Raw genomic sequence first — 26,595 nt, 5'->3', positions numbered from 1 at the left:
TAGAAGTAGTCTCTCAAACAAAAATTCTCTTCTTGTTTACATTGGATACTGTTGAATCTCTTCTGTGATAATACATATTTTTTCATTAAAAACAAAAAAATCAAACAATTTTTCATATCTACATTTTTGATAACTGGAAGGTTATCCTACAGGAAATGGAAAGTAGAACAAGGAGTCAAGTCTGACATTGTCTGTCCGTCGTTGATATTCAATTCCCATAATGCAAAGTCGTCACATATTCTTTGCATGTAAGACGGAGACTATAAATAAAAATCGGGTTTTTTGTGCAATCTGGTGGAAGGAACTGGGTTTTTTTTTAATTTTAAGTTAGTTTTAGTTTATAAAAAAAATGTTAAATATTGGAGCGGTGTTAGAATTTGGAAAAAAGTTTCTATAAATACATTTGAATCTAGTCGATTAGAACAGCTAGAAAATTGGATGTGCACTAATAAAAAATGCAAAAAGATGCAATTCAATAATAATTTAACGTTTTTCGTATTTATTTACACACTATACACTATTTATAATAATTCACTTAAATAATTTTCACGATTACTTTCACTAATTCGTTCGTTTTACCACGACTATTTATTTAAAACTAACTAACTGCGTTTACATAAATCATTTATATACCAAAATAAAATTTTACAAAGTTCTAGAATAAAAAGAAACAAATAAATAAGACTTTCCAGCAATTATTTAGAAGAAATACTGTAAATAAACCGCCTGCTACTAAATTAAAAAACATCAAACGATTTATAAAAAATATGGAAGACGTCGCGAACTTATAAAAGCACGCGGTGCTTTCTATAACATTTTTAAACTAATTTTGCGTTTTGTAGCTAATAGATCTGAGTCCAAATTTTTCACTTTCCATTATTCTTAGTTGACTGAAACATAAATACGTTACGTGTCTCTAAAATAGAATTTTATTCCTATGCTAAGGTTTTTTTTTTTAGTTTTTAGTTTGATTTATGCTAAAAGCGTGTTTCTCGTTATTTTTAAACTGTATTTTTTGAAATTTTAAACCTGTCTTTAATACATACAGAGATGTTGATGGTTGCATCTCGATTTTATAAGTTTGGAACTGCGCGCTCTTGTCATACGAAACACAAAACGAAATTTATGATTACTGGCAAATCTAATCAAGAAAATCAAATATTTTGATCGAATTATTGCATTGGCAAATGTGCGAATTTTAAATTAAATCTTATCGCTCAAAGTTGGGCCAAACTCGAGGTTAAAAAGTCAGTTACAGAGTTACAGACATAAAAATATACGGGTGAAACCTAGAACGAGATTTAGATCACAGTTTCCGAAAGTCGCGTTCAATTTTCGGAGGACATTTCAAATTTAAAACATTTTGAAAGGTACGTTTTTCCCACATCATTTTTCTAATCAGGCACCTTTTTTGAAGGATTGAAAACAGGTTTACCTCCTACCATCATTTTCAACTCAACAAAACTTCTTCTTTTGAAAAACATATGACGGGTTTTTCATTAATGTCTTCTTTTTGCGTGAAATGTGAAAGATTTTTCATAACTGCACAATTTAAAACTTTTACTTTCCTTTTAAAAGGTATTGAAAATAATGATAGACTTACGAAAGGAATAATTAATTGAATCTTAGAAATAGTGCTAGTAATAGATACACTGAAGAAATATTGAAACTACTGTACTGCAAATTGTCGGAAGTGTTATGAACCTTCACGCACTGTTCAAAGAAAGATTATTAGTGCGCAATCAATTCTGAATCTATTTTGGTCGACCTATACTGTGTTCAATCAGTTGAAAATACTTTGAAATCCCATTTTCAAATTTAGTAATATTATAGTCCCAATTATTTTGTAAATATTATTTTTTAGTTATATACCCTCTCGAAGAATTGATTAATATTTTAAAATAAAAAAAGCCACATCATTTTATTATTTTTTAACGACCTTTAAATATCACGTGAAACATACACTTCGTTAAATTGACCTTAGTTCTAAGATCAAACTCAATAAAGTTGATTGAAACCAAAAAAATTATTTTTCAGTACAAAATACAGGTAAACATAAAAATTAATCTGTAATATTGGAGGTTCATTGAAAAATGTCCAAAACTTTAATCAAGGTATGTTTCTTGATCTACCTGACATTTCGTCAACTTCTACGTTTGGCATCTTCAGAAATTGTTTATTGACTGCAAGCGACTACTGAAGATGTCAACTGCACAAGTTATTTTCGACTTAATACCCCAAAAAAACGAATGCCGAATTCAGCTGGAAATTTATCATTGTCAATTTAGTTTGTTCCTGAAATACTGAATGAATAAGGAAAGTTTTTGTAGTGTCAACTTCTAGGATTCTGCGTATTAGCACTGCATCCTTGAAGTTATCATATATAACATATTCCTATGGAGTTAAATCCGCTAAGCATAGATGCCACGGATTGTTATTATACCAGCAAATCAGAGCTACATTAAACTTTATAACAGTCCGAGCATTATACAGCTAAAGACTCAATCAGAAATTGCGGAATGGACGTGCGTCGCGACTATTGAAATACGTAGAGAGCTAATCAGCACTTTGACGTATTTTTTGTGGCCCACCATGTTCACATGGAGCGGTTTTAAAGCAGTTAAAAGAAAGAACGCGAGCATGCGCGCTCTAGACTTTCATAAATGTCAAACATAGTTTAACTTGTTGAGAAACTGTCATAATGTGAATGTCAAAATCATAACCTCACTTTGTGTAGTTGTGTAGTTTGTAGTGGCAGATATGCTAAAAATGACTTGTACGTGCTTATGAGTGTTTATATAACAAACAGTCGACTGAACACACGGACGTGTCTTAATCAAGTTTGTTTTGTGAACTGGTGTGTGACTGTGTGATAGTTGATCATGAGCACGTTAGGATCATTTGATTTCAAGGCTCCAGAGGTATCAAAGCAACTGGTCGCGTTGGAAAAGGCAAATCACCTTACTGCTGAAGTATCAAAAGGTTTTGGATGTAGTTAACGGAAAGTTAACATTGACTGCTCTAATAAGGATGAATTCGAAACCAAGGACTCGTTTGCTCAGTTCTTTTTGGTGAATACGCTGAACGCTACCAATGAGGAACTCTCACGTATTCCTGTGAAACGGCTAAAGATATTCGAGCGAGGTTGAGTTCTGTGTATGAGCTGAGGTCAAGTAAGAGATTAAATAGACTTTTGGTATCTGTCTTTTCTTATGGAATCATGAATGAAAAGATCAAGCTGGAACACGTTTCAAGTCATCATCAACTTGCCGATATGTTTGCGAAGAGTCTTCCTGCTCCTGAGTTCTCAACAAATGAAAAATCCATTGAAATTTGGGGGAAGGTGCTGGAGTTACCTACCTCGTACCTGGTCAAACACAAAAAAACAATAATGGACTTACCGTTTGAATATTGATTTCACGAAAACGGAAACTATTTTTTTTTGACATTGACATTCAATTTGTCGAAAGTTTTTAATTTGAATTTAACTGAAAAGTCACGAATATTTCACCATCGTCACAGAAGCTATTTCACTTTTACTTCAATATAAATCAGTTAAATACTCGAAAAAACATTCAATAATTTACAAATTATAACATGAGGCTTTCACTTTATTTTTTCTGTTTTGCTATTCGTTAGTATTTATCTCAAAAACGCCTCGTAAACAATGGTCGTGAGTGCTTAGTGGAATGCACCCTAATAGTACACTGAACATCGAAATACAAATTGAACGATGTGATGTTTGACACTTTCATACCCAAAAGTATGTTCGTGTGATTAATTCTGTTGTGATTTAAGAGATTATGAGGCATTGCAATTGCACGAGTGTCGATTTTTTGTTCAGCTAACCACTAGCTGATGTATTTTATCTTTTATAATGTGTTTGATTAATTATTTGGTATGATGGCAGCGTATTTATTTAATTCAGTGACACATGCGTCGATTTGTTGATTGGAGCACTCCGTTCCGCAATCACAGGGTATGTTAGGTTAGGGTATGTTCGTGTCATTAATTCTGTTGTAATTGTGGTTTAAGAGATTATGAGGCAATCCGTTTGCACGGATGTCGATTTTTAGTTCAGTTAACTCCTAGCTGGTGTATTTTAACTATTATAAAGTGTTTAGTTAATTATTTGTTATGATATAAGCATTTTTATACGAAGTTTGATACATTTTCGATTGGCTTTTTTCATTTTGATAAAATACCAGGGGGTGATGGAATTTTTCTGAACTTTAACGCGTTCCATTATATAAATTCTGGTGCTTCATAGATATACGATAAAACTATGGTGCTGCAGAATATTTTCACACATTTTGATAAAACGAAATGAAATTGTTGTGATTTATTTTACTATTACAACGAACAAATTATGCAATACTTTTAGATGTTTTGTTAGAATGCGAATTTGTTATTTTTTTGGAGTGAGTGTTGTTTGTACATAATAAATATTATTATGATTTTTTTAAGTACCTATTTGTTCATCGTATAGTTGAATTTTGTGTTAGTGTGAACTATTTAATTTGTTTGCCAGTGTACCTAGAAATATCGAGATGAATTTTAATATTATTTATATGTTTTTCTTCTTACGTTACAGTATTCACGTTTCCTTCAATGTATATTTTTGTACTTAACACTATTGAACTGAGTTAGATCCATCGAGAATTTATTTTATTTAAAAATTAGCTTTAACTCTATCACATTACTTAATATTTATCAGTTCATTCTCAGTTATTACTCATTGTAGAACAAAATATTATGTAATTTTCCTAATGTTGTTATACAATAAATTATATTCATATTGATTATTTTTTTTATTTCAACGAACATCTACATGTAATAGGAGAGAAAACGAGTTACCAACTTGAAGAATTAACTCTCGTAAAACGTTTAGTAGAATTCCATTTTAGGAAACCTGAATCCCTAGAAATCACTAGAAAAGTTACTAGATTCGAAGCGATGACATAAAATACTAGTCATACTAAAAATATAGTCAGGAAATAATTAATCGCAAATTAAATAATGCATATTATTGAAATCAAAAAAATGTACGAACGAATTGTAAAATTAAATCTATAAAGAATTTCAAGGTCAGTGTTAACATCAGATGAAATTTTATATTTATTGGTATAAAACGAATTTTAAAATAATGATAAGATCTGATTCGTTTCTAATCGAATGTTGATAAAGGCCGATTCATAAACTTGACTTTCCGTTTACTGTTACAAAATTAAAAATATTCATAGTTGCCGTTTGACGACGCCGTCTACCGTTGGTGATATTTCAATATTATCTTTTCCCGTTGGCCTTTCGCAGCAATAGAAAAGAACCACGAGTAAGAGTTTGTCCTCTTCTAGTTTTGCTTCCTTTTCCGTTCGCGCTTGAAACGTGCTTTCCGCGTCTATAACTACCTTCGATTCTTTCTCCAAAACCCTTATTCTTCTTCTCTGTATCTCATCTATCTCCTTTCTTTTGCCTTCGTTTGTACTCCAAATTTTCTGACTCTCTGAAAGTATAATCAGTCTTTCCTTTGTTTTGGTTTAAGCTAATCATCTCTGGTCTCTTCCGTCTCCTCCTTGCTCTTTTCTTTTGTCTTCTTTCCCGTATCAAATTTTCTGACTTTCCTTCTAAGAGTCTCTTCAGCCTCCTTTGTTTTGTTTTAAGCTCATCATTTCTTGTCTCTTCCGTCTCCTTCTTGCTCCTTTCCTTTGCCTTCTTTCCCGTATCAAATTATCTGACTTTCCTTCTAAGAGTCTCTTCAGCCTCCTTTGTTTTGGTTTAAGCTCATCATCTCTTGTCTCTTCCGTCCCCTCCTTGCTCCTTTGTTTTGCCTTCTTTCCCGTATCAAATTCTCTGACTTTCCTTCTAAGAGTCTCTTTAGCCTCATTTGTTTTGGTTTAAGCTCATCATCTCTTGTTTCTTCCGTCTCCTCCTTTTTTTGCCTTCATTTGTGCACCAAATTCTCCGATTTCCTTCTGAGAGTTTCTTCAGCTTCCTTTGTTTTGGTGTAAATTCGTCATCTCTTGTCTCATCCGTCTCGTCCTTGCTTCTTTCTTCTGAAAATCTCTTCAGCGTCCTTAATTTGTCTGGTGTACGTTCTTCATCCATGATAGTTCTCCCGAATTGGGACGAGTGAATATCCAGAGAGGTAGTGCGACCTTATCTCTCTTTTGCAGAGTACTTTGGGAGTTCGCCAGGTATCCTAATGGCAACGTTCTTGACTGAATAACGTGTAGGCATTCATCCTGTAACCACGATGGCTAGCAGCATGGGTTACAGGTTCTTTTATCGAGATTCACTCCTCCAGGTCTTTGTGATCCGCTGGCGATTATTATATGGAATACTATGAGAAACCCAAGACCGTCCTTTCCTTCCGGATACATCCTATGAGCCATTCAGACGCGCCGTGATATTATTTCTCTTTCTCTTTGTTCGTTTATGGTAGTCTTTTTGTATGGTTGGTTTTTTTCTTCGTTATTCTCCATAATATCGATGATGCGTTCCTACTCCACGAAAACGCAGAAACAGATTGAGAACTACCCACGAATGAACAAAATATATGGAGACGGGAAGGGATCCGATTAACTCCAACCAATTTAATGTCCTGGAGTTCGAATAACTAGGAGGTGAAAGCAGGAAAATACTGACAAAACGTTTGGAGCACAATTAAGAGATCAAAAGATATTTCAAGAGCCGCTGAGTTACGCTTTTACAAGACAATTATACAACTAACGGTTTTATATGGTAGAGAGTGCTGGATCACGAATAAAAAAGAAGAAAACAAAGACAAAAGTGGGAAAGGAAGGTACTAAGGAGGATTTTTGGAGAAAGGCAGAACAAAGGACAAAAACAAAATGAGTCTGATTAAATGAACACACTTTTAAATTATATTGTTTATTGTTATTTTTATTTACAATTAAAATAAAGTCTTTCCACAGTGAAGTGATTCCATCGGATAAGCTTAAATCTTCTTCTAATTATGTAATTCCCCTAAGTTAGAATATAAGGTTAACAAAGCCACCTTCTAAAATCCTTTCGCTAACGAAAGGATGCGCACACAACATTTTTTCTTTTCCTTATCTACGTTTTATGAATCAAGTTACAGCAAGTGTTGTATTACGTCGAACATGACAATTGAAATGGCAACAATGGTACTGAGCGTACGACAACATGTAAAAGATGTTCGTTGAGTATTAGGACGATCTGACTGTTATATTAGGGACGTGAAAGTGAAGCCGGACGAAAATAAGATGGAGCCACATATGCAGAAACAAAAACGTTCCTGGAAATGAACTTGGTAACATCGGTGTCTCGGCATCATATAAGCTTGACTTTTTTCGATGTTATATCTTTTGTTTTATCATATTAGGTAGGATCGAAGTTTCACTGCTAATCCTTCCCCCGAATTTTTCTCTATAATTGCACTTCTGTCGTAGGAGAAGCTCCCCAAGAGAGAGAGACTCTCGACTTGAAGCACAGATCATCCCGTCCAGGCGTTTTTAAGCCATGACGAACCACAGAGATTTAATCTCTTTACTCATAACCGTGAAGCAATTTGCTTATCAGATCCTAGTGATTGGGGTAATTTTCGTTATACTGGTGGCAGTCATGACATCTGGTGACTGATCACCAGGTGATATGTTGTGACGACAATATGGCTCTAAAAGATCATGATATGTCTTATGAAATATGTAATAGAGGCACGTGGAGGCAATATAGGTGAAAAAAACTGTGGATAGATAAAATTAAAACTTAATTTAACTGTTTAAACAGTAACTCCGGTTCGAATTTTACCGAAAGCATCGTTACTTTTTTTGGATTTTAAACTATTAGAAGACTCGGAGGAGTTCGCCCTCTTAATGTTATTGGTGTATTCGACCTGAAAAATATTTAATGTTCAGTAATTTTATGCTAACTCCCGGCTGTAACAAATCATAAAATCATCTGATTTCAATGATTTTTTTTAAATATCTCGTAAGCGTTTTCGTAGTGGGATTGTGGCAAAACTAAACACCAAAGTGTACTATTTGTAATATATTTCCTTGCTTTCGAGAATCGCGGTGTTTCAAATCTTGAAACTTTGAAAAAAAGTTATTAAATTTAAAAAATCTTTGAAATCGGATGATGATTTACTTTGGGGGGTAGAGAGAAGTAAAGTCGAAGAAAATAATACAGCAGATGAATGAAATAGCAAAGGATCAGAAAGACTAGAGGAAAGGAGAATGAAAATTAAAATTCCAATAGTCTAATAGTCGAAAGAGCATGAAGGGTTCTAGGAAAGAGAAAGAAGTAAACGGGCCGCGTTTTTATTTAATTACTTAAGATTTTTGCCAATGGACTCATCGGGTACCACTCAAATGCCATCATTAGATCGATGGTGTGGTCACTGTATAGAGGAAACGAAGAAGGATCTGTTCGAACAAAGAGATGGATCAAGAAAATCGTGGGATAAGGTTAAATATTGAAAGAACGAGGATTAAACTGGAAAGAAGAATGGTGGTAATAATACAGCAAATAAATGAAGAGAACTAAAATCCTCATACTCGAAAGGACATAACGAGTTCTAGAGGAGAAGAAGAAAACCTTCCAGAATGGCGCTGATGTAGACAAAGGGTATGGTATGGATCTAGAAATGTAGATGAAGGTTGAAAAAATTTAACATCCATAGTTCTCATTGAAAATTTCAACAACTTGTATTGTCCAAATGAGTGAAAAGTTCTCCAGGGTGTAAACAATATTTACCCAGATGCTAACGTGGCGCCATCTTTACTTAATACATTTAGACGGATCCTTTTTCATTCCTTTCTCTCTCTACCTTCCATAATAATTACCAGCAAGTTAAAAAATGAAACAATTACTAACGTGTTTATCGATGGCGCGAAACTGCCATGACCAATTCGCCCTGTATAAAAATGGTCGTAAATCAAATCTGTTATCTTCCGGGCTGTAGGATTCAGCGTGATAAGATGGTGTGATTACTGTCATCTTATGTCTATTTATCGCATAACACCTGGTTAAGAAATAAATAAAGAAAAATTTAACGTTTTATTTTATACGAGAATGATCCCAGAAGTACCTGACCTGATCCAGAGATGGCGGTAGTTACTTGAAGTTTAAAGACGCCATGTTGTTTAGAATTTGTTTGACAGCCATTAATAACGAACGTTTTCAGTGAATTTGTATACATCGTTATGAGATACAATATTTTTATTGGAAAGGCTTTAGCCCAATCAATACAAAAGCATTGCAGTGATCGATCAAATGAGGAAGATCCGCGAAGCGGCACTGGATGATGGTCGACTGAAAGTGCGCGAGCTAGCAGACATGATAGGCATTTCAAAAAATGCGATACATCGCATATTACCTGAAAATTGCACAAGATGGATGCCGTGTTTGCTTGTCGTGGAGATGTTTCAAACAATGGAATGAAAAGGGAGAACCGGCTCCAAAGTGGCATCCGAAAAGACCGTTCCATCTGCAGATAATTTTCATTGAATATTTTGAAAAGGACAAACTATCAGCAGCGAACTTATTGCAACGTTTGAGCGAAGAAATCAAGGAAAAACAGCCCCATTTGTTTAAGAAGAATGTGTTGTTTCATCAAGACAATGCATAAGCTCATACATCCGTTATTACAATGGCAAAAATTAATGAATTATTTCCTCATGGGACTAAATCTGGCGAATAGAATATGTCTATTTAGTCCCCTCGGATATATTTTTTTCCAAAATTCCTGTTGGGCCAGGTACTTCTCGTAATATTAAATAAAATTTGATAAAAAACGTAATACAGAATGTATTTTAGGGCTCTGGGAATACTGAATGTTCAAAGCTAATCTATTACTTCCACTCGTTTTAGAAAATTCAGGATGCGAGATGTCTCTAGCTGCCAAAGATGTTTTTCTATTACGTACGCTACCAGATCAAATTATGTCGAATTTTCACGTATAAAAAATCGATTTTCCCAAAAAGTCATTTTTGCAATTTGTGAATATTAGAACTCAAAATATAATCAACCAATTCTTTAGAAAATTTAAACATTAGCTCTTCACATAAATCAACGGGTAATCAGGAAGAGGTTTTTTTTGTTTTTCATTTTTTCAATAACAAATGAACCGAGATTTTTTTTACCTAAAATCCTATTTTTTTTACTTTCAAGTGCTGCAAAAACTTTAAAATGCTTATCAATTTTTTTGTTTCAAATGATGCGGTAACGAATAAAAATGTTCACCGCAACACCAATTTTTTCCGGCTTATAGATGAATGTTTTTCATTTGGATTTTTTTGGCATACCTCAAAAAATGTACAATAATATGTACAGAGTTCGGCAAAGAAACGAGAAGATTTCGTAAATAATTTTATTGTTGAAAAAATATTTTTTTTCTCGCAATTATTAATGGATTAATGGTAAATGAAAGAGTAACCATTTTTTTGAAAACTACACCTGCCAAATGTCCTCCGTAGACACCATAACATTCATGAAGTCGAGTCGAAAGTTCTGCTTAACTCTTCGCAGCTTATCAACAGATTTGCTGCAAACTCGTCACGAATTCGTTGTTTGAGGATTGTTTTGATTAGATCAGTTCCAAACACTTTCGTTTTTAGATAATCCCATAAAAATAAGTCGCAGATAGTAAGTTCGGGAGACCGAGGGGGCCGGCGATATCCCCGTTTCCAGAAATTGCACAGTCTTGTTGAAAAAGTGTGTTTTCATTAACTGGAAACCGATGAAGTTCAGAGGTGTGTTGACCTATGATTCCTTTTGCCGACATTGCACACCATATTGTCACTGGTAAGCATAACCTCACAAATTCTGTGACGCCGTTGATAATCACTGAGATTTAACAACCTGGATTTTATAAGGGTGATATCGAAGATGTTGATGGAGTATCCTTCTCAACAATCTGTCACTTATTTGAAGGCGTGGACTTAACACTACTTGTCGAACACGTTCGATATTTTCAGGGGTTCGAATCGTTATACTGGCACTACCAACTCTTTTTCTAGACGTCGATCCAGTTTGCTCGAGGTTGTTTACCTATAAGAGCCTTAATTGCGTAATCGCAATGCTCACGCGTCCAACTTAGACTAAATGACAATCCAGTCGGATCCCGGCAGTGACTGTCTTCCCTGCCATTTCACCGTACGCCGCAAACTCCACTCCAAATCGTCCCGTTTCGTTGCCGAACCCTTTACATTAAAAATCACGAAGATTTTTTTCGCTTTCAACACTTTACAACACTATTAATTTGATCCTCTAAAGCATAAACTTACCTAAAAAAATGTTTAACTTTCTCTGCTACTTGTTTAGGAGTATGCTTTTCAGACCAAGTGTGAATTAATTTACAATACATAGAATAAGGTCCGCAACTTTCGATTTTCCTCAATCTACCATATTGGCTCAATTCTTCGTAAGTCATACCCATATCTTGTTCGTCAGTTTGAGTAATAGTACCTTGTTTCAAAGGCTCCAATTCGGCAGTAGGTGGGGCATTAATGATTTCTTTCAAAATCGGAAGTTTGAATTCGCTTTTGGCGTAATTCATAAATCTAAGGCATCAAAAAACGATCAGAATTTCTGATTCATCTTTCTCATTCTGGCGAACAAAATAAATTAATTGCAAAGTTCAAATTCTTCATATTCTAATTGTTATGAGCTCGTTCGTCCACTGACGTAGACCTTGAAGCCGGTCTTTACAATGTGTTATGGCCATTTTTATAGAATCAATTTGTAAGAAAGACTTTTCATTTGTTTAAGGCAAATCAGAGATTTCGCACATTCTAGATATGATTAAAGTATATAAATGAGTTTTTATTAGCCGCAATAGGTCAGTTAATAATCCAATGTCATCGCGAACACATTGGGATGAGAGTATTACTCGCAAATTTGGAACTCGGCTTCGAAGGATACTCGACTCAATACAGAAGAGAACAATTCAACTTATAAGCGATCCAGAGTTGACCAAAAGCATGGATAGCTTAGAACGTAGAAAAAGGATCACAGGCCCGACTCTGACGTGGCTTACCAGCACCGAGTTCGCCTACAGACGCCAAGAATGTCAATTCATCGGGACTCCTTTTCTTTAAAGAAATACAAGCCTGTAGAATCAACTACCAAGGCACGTTTTTCCCGATCAGCTTCTTGAGTTTGTGTGTTTATCCTGGAAGCTGTTAAAACGCTGAAAGATGCATTTGAATCTGACCCGAGCTCCCTCATCCATCAGGGATGTGTCAGATTCAGACAAGGTTTGGTTTGGGTTAAGTTAGGTTACGTAGATGCGATTTTCATGTACTTAAGACAAGATTCACTGGATTCGTGGTTCCCACGTTGCGTATAGGTCTCGTCCCTACACTCTAAGTCTAAAATACCCTCGAGCTAAGGACCTAGAACCCTCTTTTCTCGATTGATCAGTCTCCAGCACACCTTAAATATAAGGTTTCATTGGAATGAGATGTTGGTACTACTCCGAAGTAAAAAAAGAAAACAAAATCGAGAAAGGGTTTTGGAGAAGGGAGAAGGAGAACGATTAAAAGATATATTGAGCACCAGTTAACAAAAACAAAAAAGAGACACCGAAGAGGAGGTGGAGAGGAGAAATAAAGATGACAGGCAGGAAATGAAACAAAGGAATAGAAATGAATAGAAGAAACTGCGAAAAAAGGAGCCCAGATAAATTACACCTGAAAAGGTAGAAAGGCGACAAGATTAATAACAAAATATCACGTAAGATCGATGCTACATGGTACCAACGTTTAGAATTTAATTTCCCCCAATATAATTTGGATTTTTCCAATTAATTCCCTGTAAATGTGAAAACCTTCATTTCTTATACTAAAACATAACCTCACAAGCAGACGACATGATGAATGGCGAACATTTTGGCGCCAACTTTGAATATAAATTTAGAAGTATATTTTCCACTGGAAATTTCTTAAATTGAAAGATCTTCGCATTCAATAAATTAAAATGTATAATATTTAAAGTTCAATAAACGAAGAATACTTACCGCTTCAAATCCGTTTTTGAAATACCACCTATGGGGTTGATATCAGCACTGGAGCAATCGTATTTCGTCATATAACCTCTAAGAGATTCGTCAACATTAGCACTACCTAAAACCAGAAGTCCTCCAGGTCGCCCTCTCGTCCAAAGCATCAATTGAGCGAACAGATAAGAAAGTACCATGCGAATTCTGGCTTGGATGTTTTGCAATGCGAGATTTTGTCTCGGGCAACCACCGTTTACAGAAAACTTTGGGATCATGTTAGTTACATGAGTAAATATCTCTATGCAAGATGAAACGGCTCTATCTATTGTAATACTCATATGATAACTACAATAAAACGTAATTTTTTTTAAAAAAAAGAAAAAATTTTACAGTACATACTTGGATAACTGTAGTTTGAGTACTGATTCAGCCCCAAGGAAACAAAAACGAACCACGGACTTAGAGCAACTAAATTGGAGTAGTTGAGCTTTGAGTTAACAACAGGCCAATCATTTAACAGAAAAGCAAAAAAGGTTTTAGAACCATTAATTCACCAGTGAACTGTACCTTAGGTACTGCTCAGTTTAGCTATGGCAAAGCAAAAATCAACCATATCCTTTGAGCCGACTAATACTCAAACCAACTCAAAGTAGTTCAACTTCGACTGAGCAATCTTATTTTGAGTTCTATTCGAAGCTTTAGAGCCCATTCATGAACCATTAAATCAAAGTATTATAGTTGAACTTTGATTCAATTATTGGATGATAGTCAATCAATCCATGGCGAATCAAAAACGAACCGTACCCTTACAATTAATTGAGTTACTTCTCAAACTTGGGTTCTGGTCGATGAAAATTCAGTAAGCCAAAAATAAACTGTAGCTTTAGAATCCATTCATACACTATCCAACTAAATGAGAAAAGTTTAACATCAGAAAACTTAAAACCATTCATGTATCGGTTAATCGAATCAGAGTAGTCAAACATTGACTGAAAAGTCATAGACTGTGCACTAGTCCACCAGACCCTAACGAACAATACTTTTAGACAATTACAAGTCAAACAGTGCCCCGATAGAGCTCCTGTTAGTATTCTTAGATTGATACATTCACCAGATCTTCACTGGTTATAGTTTCCCAGAAGAGTCTCAGCCCTTGTAGGTTGTCCAAATATTTGATTTTGCTCCTATCCTATCTTCTTTTCCAACAGTTTTTCTATTGTTCTGTAGCTGATACCACGAAGGGTTCAAGTCACACGGAAGGCTTGTGTGCTCCGCTTTAGCGAGCTTATCAGCTAACAACCTTAGTTTGGATACTGATCAATGAAGCTCCAGTAAACTAAAAATAAACCGTAGCCTTAGAACCATCCATGCACCAGTTAACCAAATCAGAGTAGTTGAACTTTAGCTTGGTCGATTTAGCTTCACTAAACTATAAAATCTATTCATACACTAGTTAACCACATCACAGTAATGGATTATTGATTGCATAACTGTAGCTACAAGAATAGTCAACCAAGCATCAGTGAACCAAAAAATAACCGTAGCCTTAGAACTACTCATTCACGAGTCAATCGAATCGGAGTAGTTGAGATTTGATAGAAAATAGTAGCCTGCATTCTAGTCCAATCATACCTCATCAAACCAAAAGCGAACAGAGTTTTTAGTCAAACATTGATTAAACAACTGTAGCTGGGTACCAGTCAACCAAACCTGAGTAAAACAAAAATGAAAGGTAGCTTTAGAGCTTCAGCTTAAATACTGATCGTTAAAACTTCGGTAAACCAAAAATAAACCTTAGAACCATTCATGCACCAGTCAACCAAACCTAATCGAACCTTTAAAACTATCAATCAAGTCCACTTAAACAGTGTGGATGAGCATTGACACACAACAACAAAAAAATGAGTTGTTTGAGGTATTGTATGTCTAGTATTCACCTTCCTATAGATGTCGCCAAAGTATCAGCTCTTATCTTTGTTTCTTTAGATGAATTTTCACTTCCCATGTAACAAGTAACTAATAGTTTATTGCATAATTCTTGCGCATTTTCAGGGGTATATTCAGGACTTGCCAATATTCGTCGTAAGTCTGATAATACTTTTTGATCTAAAAATTTCGATAATGAAAAAAATTTTTTCGCGGTTTATCCTGCGGTAAAAGTGATTACCTCCTCCTTGATGAATAGCTTCCATTATAAGATTACACATGGAATAAACGATCACGGCAGAACTGGAAGAATCGACACCACCGCTTAATGGCAAAAAGAAACCACCTTGTCCAGATCTCCTGAGATAATCCCATAACCAACACGCAGGTCCCTATGTAGCAAATAAATAGTAACTAATACATTTTTTTTTCGAATTGATTAAAATAATCTGGTCACCATTAATACGAATGATTCAAACCTCCACATTCCCCGTCGAAGAGTCATCAGATATTCGGAAAGACCATGTAAATGTCTTAACCTTCCACAAATTAATATCCAATTGGACACAAATCCGGGGGTTTAGGAGACCAATAGAGAAACGATTTTGCACCTGGTAGTAGTCTTGGTTCAGTCGAAAAATTGGATGTTGAAGGTAAAGAATGAAACGAGGTTCAAGGATTGTGGGTGCAGTTTTACAGCTTTTGGAACCTACTCGTTGTTTTATGGGGTTCTTGGTCTCTTAACAGGCTTTATTTGAGCCTCCAGGTTGGATGCTTTATGTGGAGGAGGGTCGGAGATCGAGGCAACCTTAGAGTACGATGCCTTGAAGCAATGAACCATGTTGGTAGCTCTGGTCTTCTTTCTCATATTCTCTCCGCACCACCGTTTGAGCCGGGAATTGTCAAAAGCACCGGTCAGAGCTTCCACATCGGTTGAAACCGATACATTGGGGGTAGTGGGTTCCAGAGCCCAGGAGGGGGGAACAGGAGGACTTATCATAGTCCTTACTCTTGCTGGGCCCTTGGAGTTTTTTGAAAGAAAGGAATGTGCTCTCTCACAAACGTCAACGGCTCTTCGATGGGGGAATCGAGGTTGCCCTATAGATAATTATCCGCAAATCTTTAAAGTTAATTGAAAACTTTCAAAATAAACTCAAGATTAGATAAAACAAATTGAAAATAAACAAATGTGTGGTATAAATAATGAAAATATGAACAAAACGCACTTTATTCGTACATCGTATAAATTTTCTTCTTTTACATTTACCTGAGCAATTTCCTCTTCCGGTTGAAGAAAATTCCAAACAATCGGTTGTGCAATTGGAAGTATAACATCGTATTCCGATGATAGAGAATAATCTACGACTATTCTAGGATAACTAGAGCTAGAAGAAGCTAAATTAGCATTAGATCTTTGATTGTTCCTATACGATCTAATATCTTCTAGGTCTATAGTAGAAGCAATAACTTCCTATAAAAAAATATCGAAAGGAAAATAATCAAGAAATCAAATGTTTTGACAATTTTACCAGAAAAGAACCAAAAAAATTATTTACGGTAAACAACCGACACTTTTTCGATGAAAAGATTAATCATAATTTTATACACATTATAGAAAATATTGTTTCTACTTCCGTGATTAAATTATGTACTTTACACACTTTCGAGTTAGTAAAACTTCAATTTTACTCACTAGTACGTAAAGAAACATAATTTAACTAGTAGTGCGTAAAAAAACGTATTATTAAGGTCTCCGTGACTTAGTGACTCGAGTACGAGGTTGAGATTCGGAAGGTCCCAGCTTCAAGTCAATAATTATTTTTATGTGTGCTGAAGAGAATAAAGGTCCCAGGTTTAAATCGCGCTGATACCATTAAATTTTTCTATTTTGATAAAATTTTCACTAGTAGAAAAGATATTGTATGCAATTCGTGTGTAGAGGCCATTTACGTGCGTAAAATACGTACTTTAGACGCATTTTTAAGTGTGTAAAATTCAAAACTTTACTCACTAGTGCGTAATGAATCAGAATTTAAGCAGTAGTGCGTAAAAAACGTATTATTAAGGTCTCCGTGGTGTAATAACTGAGTATGACGCTGACTGCGGTAGGTCCCAGATTTAAGTCAATGATTATTGTTATGCGTGCCGAAAAGAACGAAGATCCCAGGTTTAAATCGCGCTGATACCATTAAATTTCTCTATTTTGATAAAATTATTGCTAGTAGAAAAAATATTATATGCAATTCGTGTGTAGAGGGCACTTATGTGCGAAAAATACGTACTTTACACACACTTTTGAGCGCGTGAAACTTTAACTCTACTCATTAGTACGTAATTTAAGCAGTAGTGCGTAAAAAAACATATTATTAAGGTCTCCTTAGTGTAATGGCTAGAATACGAAGCGGTAGGTCCCAGGATCAAGTCGTGGTCATTCCATTTTTTATTTTTCTACTCATGTAGTAAAAAGTGGCAAATTTAATAACACAAATTTGTATGTTGTTTAGTTAATTTGTTCTAATCTTGATTACAATGTATTATTATGCATTCGATCTCTAAATAACACACTGAACATTTTCAAATAAAAATATTAAGAAATTGAGGATTAGTAAAAGTTTTTTGGCGAGGGGTTCAACAGACCCCCAAGTATGTCAAGTAAGGGTTAAAATTCGTGAATTTATTTATATATATCAACATGTACCAATTAATTTATAAAAACTTACAACTTCGCTAAGTGAGAATTGTTTCGCTCTACTCAATAACTTCCCATTGAGTGAAATGCATGATACACCCTCGAAATAAACTCTCTGTCCATCACATCCTCTCAAATTGCTATAAATGTAACAACCCCCGCATTTCATAGTAGCGCTTTTAACCAGATCCGCTATCACATAACCTTTCCTCAATTCAGTGTGGCTACCAGAACCGTTACATATTATTTCAACACCATCAAGAGACATGGGAATGTGAGAACTACTAGAACACCATAGTTCTTCACATATTTCAAAACCTCAAAAGAAACTACAGTATAGATGAATTTTTTTTATAAGTTTTGTTATACCTATACAAGTGTCCAATGTGGAAATTACTGCATCACCAATTGGTACAATTCGTTGACCCGTAATATTTGTAATCATTCTGGGAAGATAGAAATCTTCCGTACATCTGGTCTAAAATAATATTCAAAACCAATTTTATTACAGAAAAGCCATATTCTTCAAAAATTCAATTTTTATAATTTCAATAACTTTAAGTGATATCGTGATTAAATTTTTTTATAACAAAAGACTTCTAGATAAAAATAGAGCGAAAATAAATAAGTACTACCTTCTTCCAGCTGGCGAACCATCTACTTTCTCTATAATTTCCACTATCACAGAGAATTTTTTTGGGCTTGATAAGCAAAATTTTTTTATTTAAAAATATAACTCTACAGTTATAAGAAACGTTTTTATGCATTATTGGCATACCGACATCAATGAGAATGTCTTTGCACAATGGTGCGTTTAAAAGTTCATGTAATACTTCCCACGAATGAAGAAACGTATCACTTTCATAGAAATGGTCCTCACAACTGTATCCACTTGAACAAATACATTTATAAATGTATAGACTTCAGTACATTGTTTGTTATTCCTACCTTATTTCTAATTCTGGTCCTGTTCTAAATGTCGCTCCTAGTTCTTTAGCCTCTAAAATAGATTGTAAAATACGATCGAGATTTCCTTCGAAATCTAATGCCCATTGATTTAAAGTTGAGGCCGCAACTGTTACCCTTCTGCCCATTTTTATACTTATTACTTAACTTTACGTAACACTTCACAAAAAATATTTTATCGATTATACAAACTGAGATTACCAAGATAAAACGAAATTAATCCAAATCAAAACAAAATTCAACAACATAACCTTACATAAAGAGCTTGCAAATCACAGATTCGTTTAGGTAGAAGAGAGTCCACACATCTATGGATTCCGTGACGCCACTGAAAACCGGCGCGGCAGGAAATTAAATTAACAAGTGTTAACGTCAACTTGATTGTGGATCATAGAGTTTATTATGGTCAAACAAAAATGGTCATCAGAACACGATATAAATATTGCAATGAAGCGAAAGAATAAGCTGCAACATAACCTAGAGTTGAACTGGAGATTAAACTAAGCTAAGGGTTGAACTTTAGTTTAAACCAAGAATAAACAAGATTTATTTATTTTACAGGTCACAGTTAAGCAACAAAGAGAAATATAACTAAATATTTTCCGAGATTTGTTTTAGAGTTAAATTACCCAAGAAAGTTTTAAAAATACAAATTAAAGAAAAACCCAAAAAATCATGTTATTTTTATAAAGTGGTGCTTTTTGTCAACATGGTGAAGAAATATAAAGAAACATTCGAAGCCAAAATAAACGATAAGGTAACTTGGAAGGAAATGGAAAAAATTGCTAGGAGTTGGCAAGGGACTTTAATGACAAAAATTTCAAAAACGGTTATATTTTTGATAGAACTACAATGAATTTATTAAGATTTGCTCTACAACTAATAACTTTTTATTTTCTCGGCATGTCCACAATGTTAATACTTCCTTAATCATTAACGTCGAGTTTATCAAAAATAAATTGCAAATCTTGCAATCATTCTACCGAAACCATTCATAATATTGTAAAAATGTAAACAATTTGACAAAGCTAGGTCCGGATCCTCCGATTCGTGTTAAACTGAAGTTTAAACTACCCCAAGACCACGAAATCCTCCGATTCGTGTTAAACTGAAGTTTAAACCACCCCCAGACCGCGGAGTTAGGTTTGGATCCTCCGATTCGTGTTAAACTGGAGTTTAAACCACCCACAGACCGCGGAGCTAGGTTTGGATCCTCCGATTCGTGTTAAACTGGAGTTTAAACCACCCACAGACCACGAAATCCTCCGATTCGTCTTAAACTGAAGTTTAAACCACCCACAGACCGAAAAGTTAGGATCGAAGTCTCCGATTCGTGTTATTTTGAAGTTTAAGCCGAAGTTTATTAATAAACGCTATCTATAAAACGATATTTGTAGTTTAAACCAAAAGTTAAGGTTTAAATAATGTCAGTTCCAATTTAAATTTAGGTGTTATCGCACCTCTCATTAGGGTATCCCTTTTTTATAATACGGGGTGTCATACAATTTAGAAAAGTATCAAAATGTATCTTCGTTATTCGAAGATGGTTTTTATAGTTTGCAGTATATAATAAATATTTAACGACTATTTTCCAAGCTTTGGAAAGTCCATTCCATGTTGTGCGCACTGCGAAAAAAATTTTGAAAATGGAAATGGCGGAAATTATTTTTTGCGTGAAGCTTTACTGGCCTGCAGATAGAGCAGGTGCAGCCACTGGAGCATCGTAGTCCATGCAAATTTAAACTCACATTAAAGAAGGAAACAATCTTTTTGTTAATGTTTCTAAATGTTCTTGATTTTAGGTTTTTTCTGTTTTAAAATTAGTTTTTTCAATAATTTGACGTTTCGACTTAACTTCAGTCTTTATAAATACTTAATTTTAGTCTTTATAAAAACTGAAGTTAAGTCTAAACGTCAAATTATTAAAAAAAAAACAGAAAAAAGAGACCTAAAATCACGACGATTTAGAAACATAAACATATCAAAAGATCTAAGAAATACGGAATTAAAGAAATATTTTTGTTTATACAAGACTTTTATGAGGTTCTGAGCACAATATTTATTAACTGGATTTTTAGAATCAATACATATTAATTTAATATATCAAATAGTTAATAGTTAATGCAAGAAATGATTTAACATCTTCCTCTAATATCTGATCAATGTCTTCATCCACAGATTCACAAATGAATAAAATAAAAACAAAATCCTTCATAAATTATAGACTACTAGCAGGACTTCGAACTTCTAAATCAGGTTTGGACTTTTCTGTGGTTTGAAAGTTCATCGGTTAAACGTAATTTAGGTACGTTGAATCTAGTGTACCTAATTAACTTTTCTAATTAATTGGAAAAAACTTGTACAATTAACATAATTAATAATTAATAACTTAACTAATTCAAAAACTATTTCGCAGATATAAAATTGATCGACATGTAAAATTTTATTGTTTTGAAAGCTCTTTAGTTTTATTAACTATACATCTTTGTATTTCCAACGCCTTTTTTTCAGTTACTTCTCCTTCGGGGATGCACGCCTTCATGAATTGTTCTGTTGTACCAGGTATGATTTTTTCGAATTGGTCTTTGGCCACAATTAAGTCAATTTTATTATCTCCTCCGATGTAACCAAATTTTTTACCGTAGCAGAAGGAATACTTTTCGAGGACCTCTTCGGGTATTTTTGATTCTAAAACTTTATGCAAATCAACTTTTTCTATCCCTATTTCCTTCAAGCATGCCTCGTGACTCTCTTGCATCTTTTGTAAGTCATCTGAAACAGGCTGAAAAAGCAATGTAATTTTTTAATAGCTTTATTACCGAAAATAACCGTTTATATAACAATTTTCGTAAACTGAATGGGATTCAAAATAGTTAGAAACAAGTTTAAACGTTATTTAAATAGATCTTACTCATCTGAATAGTATTTTACTTGTTTTGTTGAGGTAATAATTTTTTCTTTAACATTAATTTATTTCTGCTTGGAGCTCTATCGCTACCAGAGGAATTGATGTTCATGTTACTTATTAGTACAGGAAACGAAGACAAAAATAGCCAGAAGTGTTAAAAGTATAATAAACTTACTATTACCATTTTTTAAATATTATTTTATTATGGAGTCAATTAATGAGAAAAATATAATTGAATTGAACTAAAAACACATTTTTTTGTCAAAAATTGTTTTTTTTTTTCATCCTTCGAGATCAATAAAATCATTCCAAGGCTTCTCAAACTTCTCGATTCCGTGCATGTAAAAGGATTTGTTTCTTAACTCAAAATAAGCTTCAGTTTCAGCAGTTGCTTCTTCATTGAGTCAATGAGGGCCAGATCTGGACTATATAGTGAATTAGGAAGCAATTCTTTCAATTTAATCATCGTTGCCATCGACTTGTGATTCGGTGCATTGTCTTGGCGAATCAGTGGTTTTCCCTTCGACATATGAGGCTGTTTTTCCTTGAATTTTGCATTCAAAGGATCCAACAATCATATGTAGCTTTCGCTATTAATTGCCTCTTCTTTTTGGAGATAATCAATGAAGAACATCCTAAAATACTGAATCCATAACTTTCCCAGCTCACTGTTGTCCTTTTGGACGCCTCGGAAGTGGTTCACCGACTGCAGTCCATTCAGATGATGATCGTTTTGATTTCGAAGTGATGTGATAACCACACACGTTCTTATTTTTAATCGACTGTGAGTAAACGTTGCACTCATTTTGAAAAAAGCTTTCTTATGGCCAAATGTTCATGCATAATTGTAAACATATTGACTTCTGATATCTTTATGATATCAGATTTCAATTTACGATTAGATATAATCAAATTTGTAGAGTTTTTTTATGTTTTCTGAAGTAACCACCTCAATTGAACGACCAGAACTTTCACCATCATCGGTGTCTTTACGACCAACAAGCTAATAACAAATTGTTCTTTTCAATAGTCATCAGAGTCCAGATAGTTCGGATAAATAATCAATTTTAATTAGTATCGCTTAAAATAACTTTATAATATATTTTTTTTACCTTTACCATGTTTCTGTTTCCAGAAGAGTTCATGTTACTTATTAGTACAGGAAACAAATTCAAAAATAGCAAAAAGTGTAAAAATTATGCTGAAAATTGATGCATTTTGAGAAAAAAAATATATAGGGTGGCGTTTTTAAAAACTTTCGATTGGAAAATGGACTGGAGGTGTTGAGAAACATTTTATTTTATCTCTACGATGATGTCAATGTTTGAATATGTCAAAACATTTTTTCCACTCTATAATCCTATTTTTCTGTTCTATATGTTGTTACCAAATATTTTTTTATTAAATAAACTAAAATTCGGGAAAATATAACTGTTAATGTAACTTATATACAAATAATCTCACTTTTTATATTTTTCTTTGAATATTTTTCGTTAGAAAAATTGAAAATTACCTTAGCGTTACTTATAGCCAGAGCAACACAAAATAATAAACTAAAACTCAACATTTTTATGTATTTGTGTGTTTTAAATGTTAAAGACGATGTAGAACTACTTGAATTTGATTTATTCAACACCTTTTATAGTAAAAGATTGTCTCACAAGTTAAACATTCAATTACATAAATTATTAATGAAGATGTCATATTTGTTCTGCTTTGTTGGAAATAATAATTTTCATTTTTACACGTCCGTGAACTATTCCAGAGTCGTTTTAAGGAAATTTTTTTCAACCTCTAAAAAGGGATCCTACAAATTTATAGAAATTACATATTATAGAAAGTTATCGAAAACTACATCGAATAAATGATTATTTACTAACTGAATATGATAAATATTTTTTAAAATAAGATTTGAAAAAACATACAGGGTGCAGTATTTAAAAAATGGCATGATTTTTTAATCCTTCACTTTTATTTTGTCAAGATAATTTATTATCCTAATTACTAAGTTCTGTTTGTCAACGATATTTTCTATCTAGACAAATGTTTCTTTACGGATAATACTAGTTTCTCTTGGAGCAACCCTGATTTAAGGCACTTCATAGGACCAAATCTAGTGACCTAATCTCCCTTAAATCATAGTGCGATTCTAATATTTTGTGTCTCAACAGCGTTTTGTACACCACCATTGACGCACGTTTCGATAACCAAGTTATCGTCTTCAGAGACTGGAGGTTTATCTTTACCTTCAGTCTCTGAAGTTGTTAACTTGGTTATCGAAATTCCAGCTCATTTGGAATGGAAAGTTCTGTCTGTTTGGCGCTCCGAGTAACATCCTCTATAATAGTTTATGTCCCTTTTGACTCGCATCCTTCCCTTCTACAGTACGTGTTTTGCGACTCAATTTGAGCGAATCTTCAATCCCCAAAAAAGCGCAAGATATTTACTCAGACTTAACACTAGGACTCACTGCCGGAACTTCTTTAGAAGATTCAAAATTTTGACTCTTCTTTCTTTATATTTAAATCCGTTTGTTTGGGAACGCGGAGCACGATCTTTATCGCGTTTAGAATTGAGGGCTCGATACTGTATAACGTGAGAAATATGTACAATCATTTACCAATTGAAATCAGATATTTTCCGCATGTTACACGAATTTCATGGCCTTTTAAGCTGTGAACAACTAATATTTGAAACTGAACATTCAGTACATTGATTTTTATATTGTCTAATTTAAAATGGTGTCTTTAATCTTTCTCCCTCTCCTTTATGGTCCATTTGACGTCGATTGGTCTTTCGGAGTTTTCATTTTGTTGATTGAATAAAACAAATATTACAGATATTTAATCTCCTACCAGAAGAATTTCCAGTAATTTGTAAGATTGTTAGGATGGAATTTGTGTGCTTTTAGAATTCGTGTTACGTATATGAACTGGATAATTTTCACATTATTAGATATGTGCCTTTTAGAAAGAGATTTTTTCAACGAGTTTTAGAGCTGCTATCTCTCGATGGAGTTTTTAGTTTTTTTAAAAATGGTGGAGCTAGTGATTATTGAATTCAGTAATATGTATTTGCTACTAACAAAATCTATTACAGCGACGACGATGTTGCCGATTCGTTTCAGCTTCGTAACGTTCATTTTGTGGGTTTGTTGGGTGTGGCGTTGGGTTAAAGATCAATTCAATAAAGTTATTCTATTAATTATATATAAACGTTTATATATATATCATTTCTATATACGATTTTGTAATAAAGCTACTTCGTTTTCTATGAATAATCTATATTATTACTCAATTCTTCTTAGAAAATGGAAAATGACATTTATTCAGAAACTAAAGTGTATTTATCAGTTGTGCCATCGTTATTTAAATGATTGTTATTATGAAATCCTTGAATAGATGATTGCGAGCATTTTAATGTAATTAATTTTGAATATTTATGTCATGGGGAAATGAATTATGAAACTAAGAATGAAATTTTCATTCAAATATGTGTGAAAATATAATTGTAGTAATTTGAAAAGATGCATGGGCATATCAGATATGAAGAGTCAGATATAGTTAAATAGAAAAAAAAAATGTACAAGCGGTTAATTTCACATGTCAGTACGTCTGAACAATAGAATATTTTTTTATGATTATATTCTATTTATAACAAGAAATTATTATGAAAATGCAGCAAGGATGAACCAACATGTTCTGCGAAATAAATATCGATATATCTCGTTATCATTTTGGAACTGAAGAAAACTTGAAATTAAACTTGAACTTCAATTCGAAAACAAGCGAGCTTAGAATTCGGAGACTGTTATGTGACTGCTCGTGGTGAAAAATTCAAGGGGTATTCTTCAACGTTTCCAAAAAAACTTACTTTTGAGTAGTCTTTGTAAAATTATCTTGAGTTTTATCGGCTTTTTCGAGTGTTGAAATAACGGATTTTGGAATTATTGTCACACAAAAAAAAATAAGAATCAACTAGCATCAGATCTTCTCTAGTTATAGTTTTTTTTCCTTATCCACCTTCTTTTCTCAATCGTCCGTAGCAGATACCACAAAAAGGTTCAAGACTTATGAAGCGATTAGCCGTTTAAATCTATTACTTATTTTATTTCCTTTCACTTCTGTATGTCCCGATCCCATTGGGTAATTCTTCTTCTCTAGGTCATTTAACTTGTTCAAGCATACCCAAACCAAATTGGATCTCCTGAAATTGGAGCCTAGAGAAAAGTTTCCCAATATTAGATCACTGCAGCCACAAACGACTATAATCCAATCATCAAAAGCGAAAATCTTTACAAAAAGACAAACAAGGATGACCCATCAATTCGATGTTTTTGTTTGAACTGCTTTATGAGAACTCGCATTGTCGTGGTGGCGAATGATTCGTCGATTAGTTTCCCTGATTTTTTCGAACACTTCTAGCAAACAAATGCTGGTGTTTCATTTAATATTGACCGTTCTACGTTGCTCTAATGGAACCGACGACCATTTGCGTTAAAGTGCTCCATGCGCCAATAATTTTTGTTAGGTTTGGTTCGTCTTGGAAGACCCATACAGTCGAACTTTTCTTTTGAGCGATTGTTAAATTATGCGGTATCCATCGCGACCCAATTGTTCATGCAACATTTAATGTATCCGAGTAGAACTGTCATATTAGGATCTTACAATATCAGTTTACGCATACTATCGATATTTTTTGGCCCAGCAGTCGATCAAAACACGGTGTCTCGAGATGGTGATCCATCACCAAAAGTCGAAGCCCGTTGATCGGCGCATCGCTCCAAAATGCTCGCCATTTAATTTTTTGACAAAGATAAATGTTTCAAGCATCTCTCAACAACTCAAATAGCACTTGTATAAAGACAACACGTTCTGAGTAAGTTCACTATTAAAAGTGTCAAATGTCAATGTCAGATTTGACATATTCATATCAGTGTTGCCATATCACAAAACTGAGCTAGCAAACCGCGTACACTCCACATTGTAAGACTCGCACATACAACATAACCTCGACATTACTCACTGAAACTTTTATTAGTTACTAAGATAAGGTTATACCTCAAAGGATTTTATCATGCTTCGATTTGTGGAAATAAGGTTGGAAATAAGAACGTACTTT

At 33.9% G+C, this 26,595-nt stretch overlaps 3 protein-coding genes across 4 annotated transcripts in view; 1 reads left to right on the top strand and 2 right to left on the bottom strand.

Annotated features, from left to right (window-relative positions):
* Positions 1 to 4,802, top strand: part of LOC130901532 (transcriptional regulator ovo-like) — a 45,884-nt gene extending 41,082 nt beyond the window's left edge. For both annotated transcript variants that reach the window (XM_057812983.1, XM_057812982.1), the window contains exon 9: positions 153 to 4,802. In XM_057812983.1, coding sequence (XP_057668966.1) covers positions 153 to 185 — 33 coding nt within the window. In that variant the 3' untranslated portion in view covers positions 186 to 4,802. The remainder of the gene's footprint in view (positions 1 to 152) is intronic.
* Positions 4,803 to 6,875: 2,073 nt separating this feature from the next.
* LOC130900384 (glutamine-dependent NAD(+) synthetase) lies at positions 6,876 to 19,703 on the bottom strand. Its single transcript, XM_057810934.1, has 11 exons — positions 18,549 to 19,703; positions 18,236 to 18,491; positions 17,970 to 18,078; positions 17,632 to 17,918; positions 16,179 to 16,382; positions 15,153 to 15,303; positions 14,923 to 15,091; positions 13,004 to 13,330; positions 11,271 to 11,546; positions 8,860 to 9,007; positions 6,876 to 7,876 (listed from the first exon to the last, which is right to left on the bottom strand). The coding sequence occupies exons 1-11, from the start codon at positions 18,692 to 18,694 to the stop codon at positions 7,763 to 7,765; spliced, it is 2,187 nt and encodes a 728-aa protein (XP_057666917.1). The 5' UTR covers positions 18,695 to 19,703; the 3' UTR covers positions 6,876 to 7,762.
* An 897-nt stretch (positions 19,704 to 20,600) lies between these two features.
* On the bottom strand, positions 20,601 to 23,171 carry LOC130900385 (uncharacterized). Its single transcript, XM_057810936.1, has 2 exons — positions 22,988 to 23,171; positions 20,601 to 21,348 (listed from the first exon to the last, which is right to left on the bottom strand). Exons 1-2 carry the CDS (start codon positions 23,039 to 23,041, stop codon positions 21,010 to 21,012), a joined length of 393 nt encoding a protein of 130 aa, XP_057666919.1. The 5' UTR covers positions 23,042 to 23,171; the 3' UTR covers positions 20,601 to 21,009.
* Between the last annotated feature and the right edge of the window lie 3,424 nt (positions 23,172 to 26,595).

Source organism: Diorhabda carinulata, chromosome X, assembly GCF_026250575.1.
Source record: "Diorhabda carinulata isolate Delta chromosome X, icDioCari1.1, whole genome shotgun sequence".
In the NCBI taxonomy this organism is placed as follows: Eukaryota; Metazoa; Arthropoda; class Insecta; order Coleoptera; family Chrysomelidae; genus Diorhabda; species Diorhabda carinulata.
This window is presented reverse-complemented; position numbering and strand designations above follow the sequence as displayed.

What these genes read in the sequence shown, in the direction of transcription:
- LOC130900384 (XM_057810934.1), bottom strand. Translation starts at nt 18,694, where the DNA reads ATGGGCAGAAGGGTAACAGTTGCGGCCTCAACTTTAAATCAATGGGCA. An exon ending in AAAGTTAAACATTTTTTTAG is followed by an intron (nt 9,008 to 11,270) that starts GTAAGTTTATGC and finishes TTTCTTAACCAG; the next exon opens with GTGTTATGCGATAAATAGAC. An exon ending in TTCGCGCCATCGATAAACAC is followed by an intron (nt 7,877 to 8,859) that starts GTTAGTAATTGT and finishes AATATTTTTCAG; the next exon opens with GTCGAATACACCAATAACAT.
- LOC130900385 (XM_057810936.1), bottom strand. Translation starts at nt 23,041, where the DNA reads ATGTTGAGTTTTAGTTTATTATTTTGTGTTGCTCTGGCTATAAGTAAC. An exon ending in TGGCTATAAGTAACGCTAAG is followed by an intron (nt 21,349 to 22,987) that starts GTAATTTTCAAT and finishes TTGCTTTTTCAG; the next exon opens with CCTGTTTCAGATGACTTACA.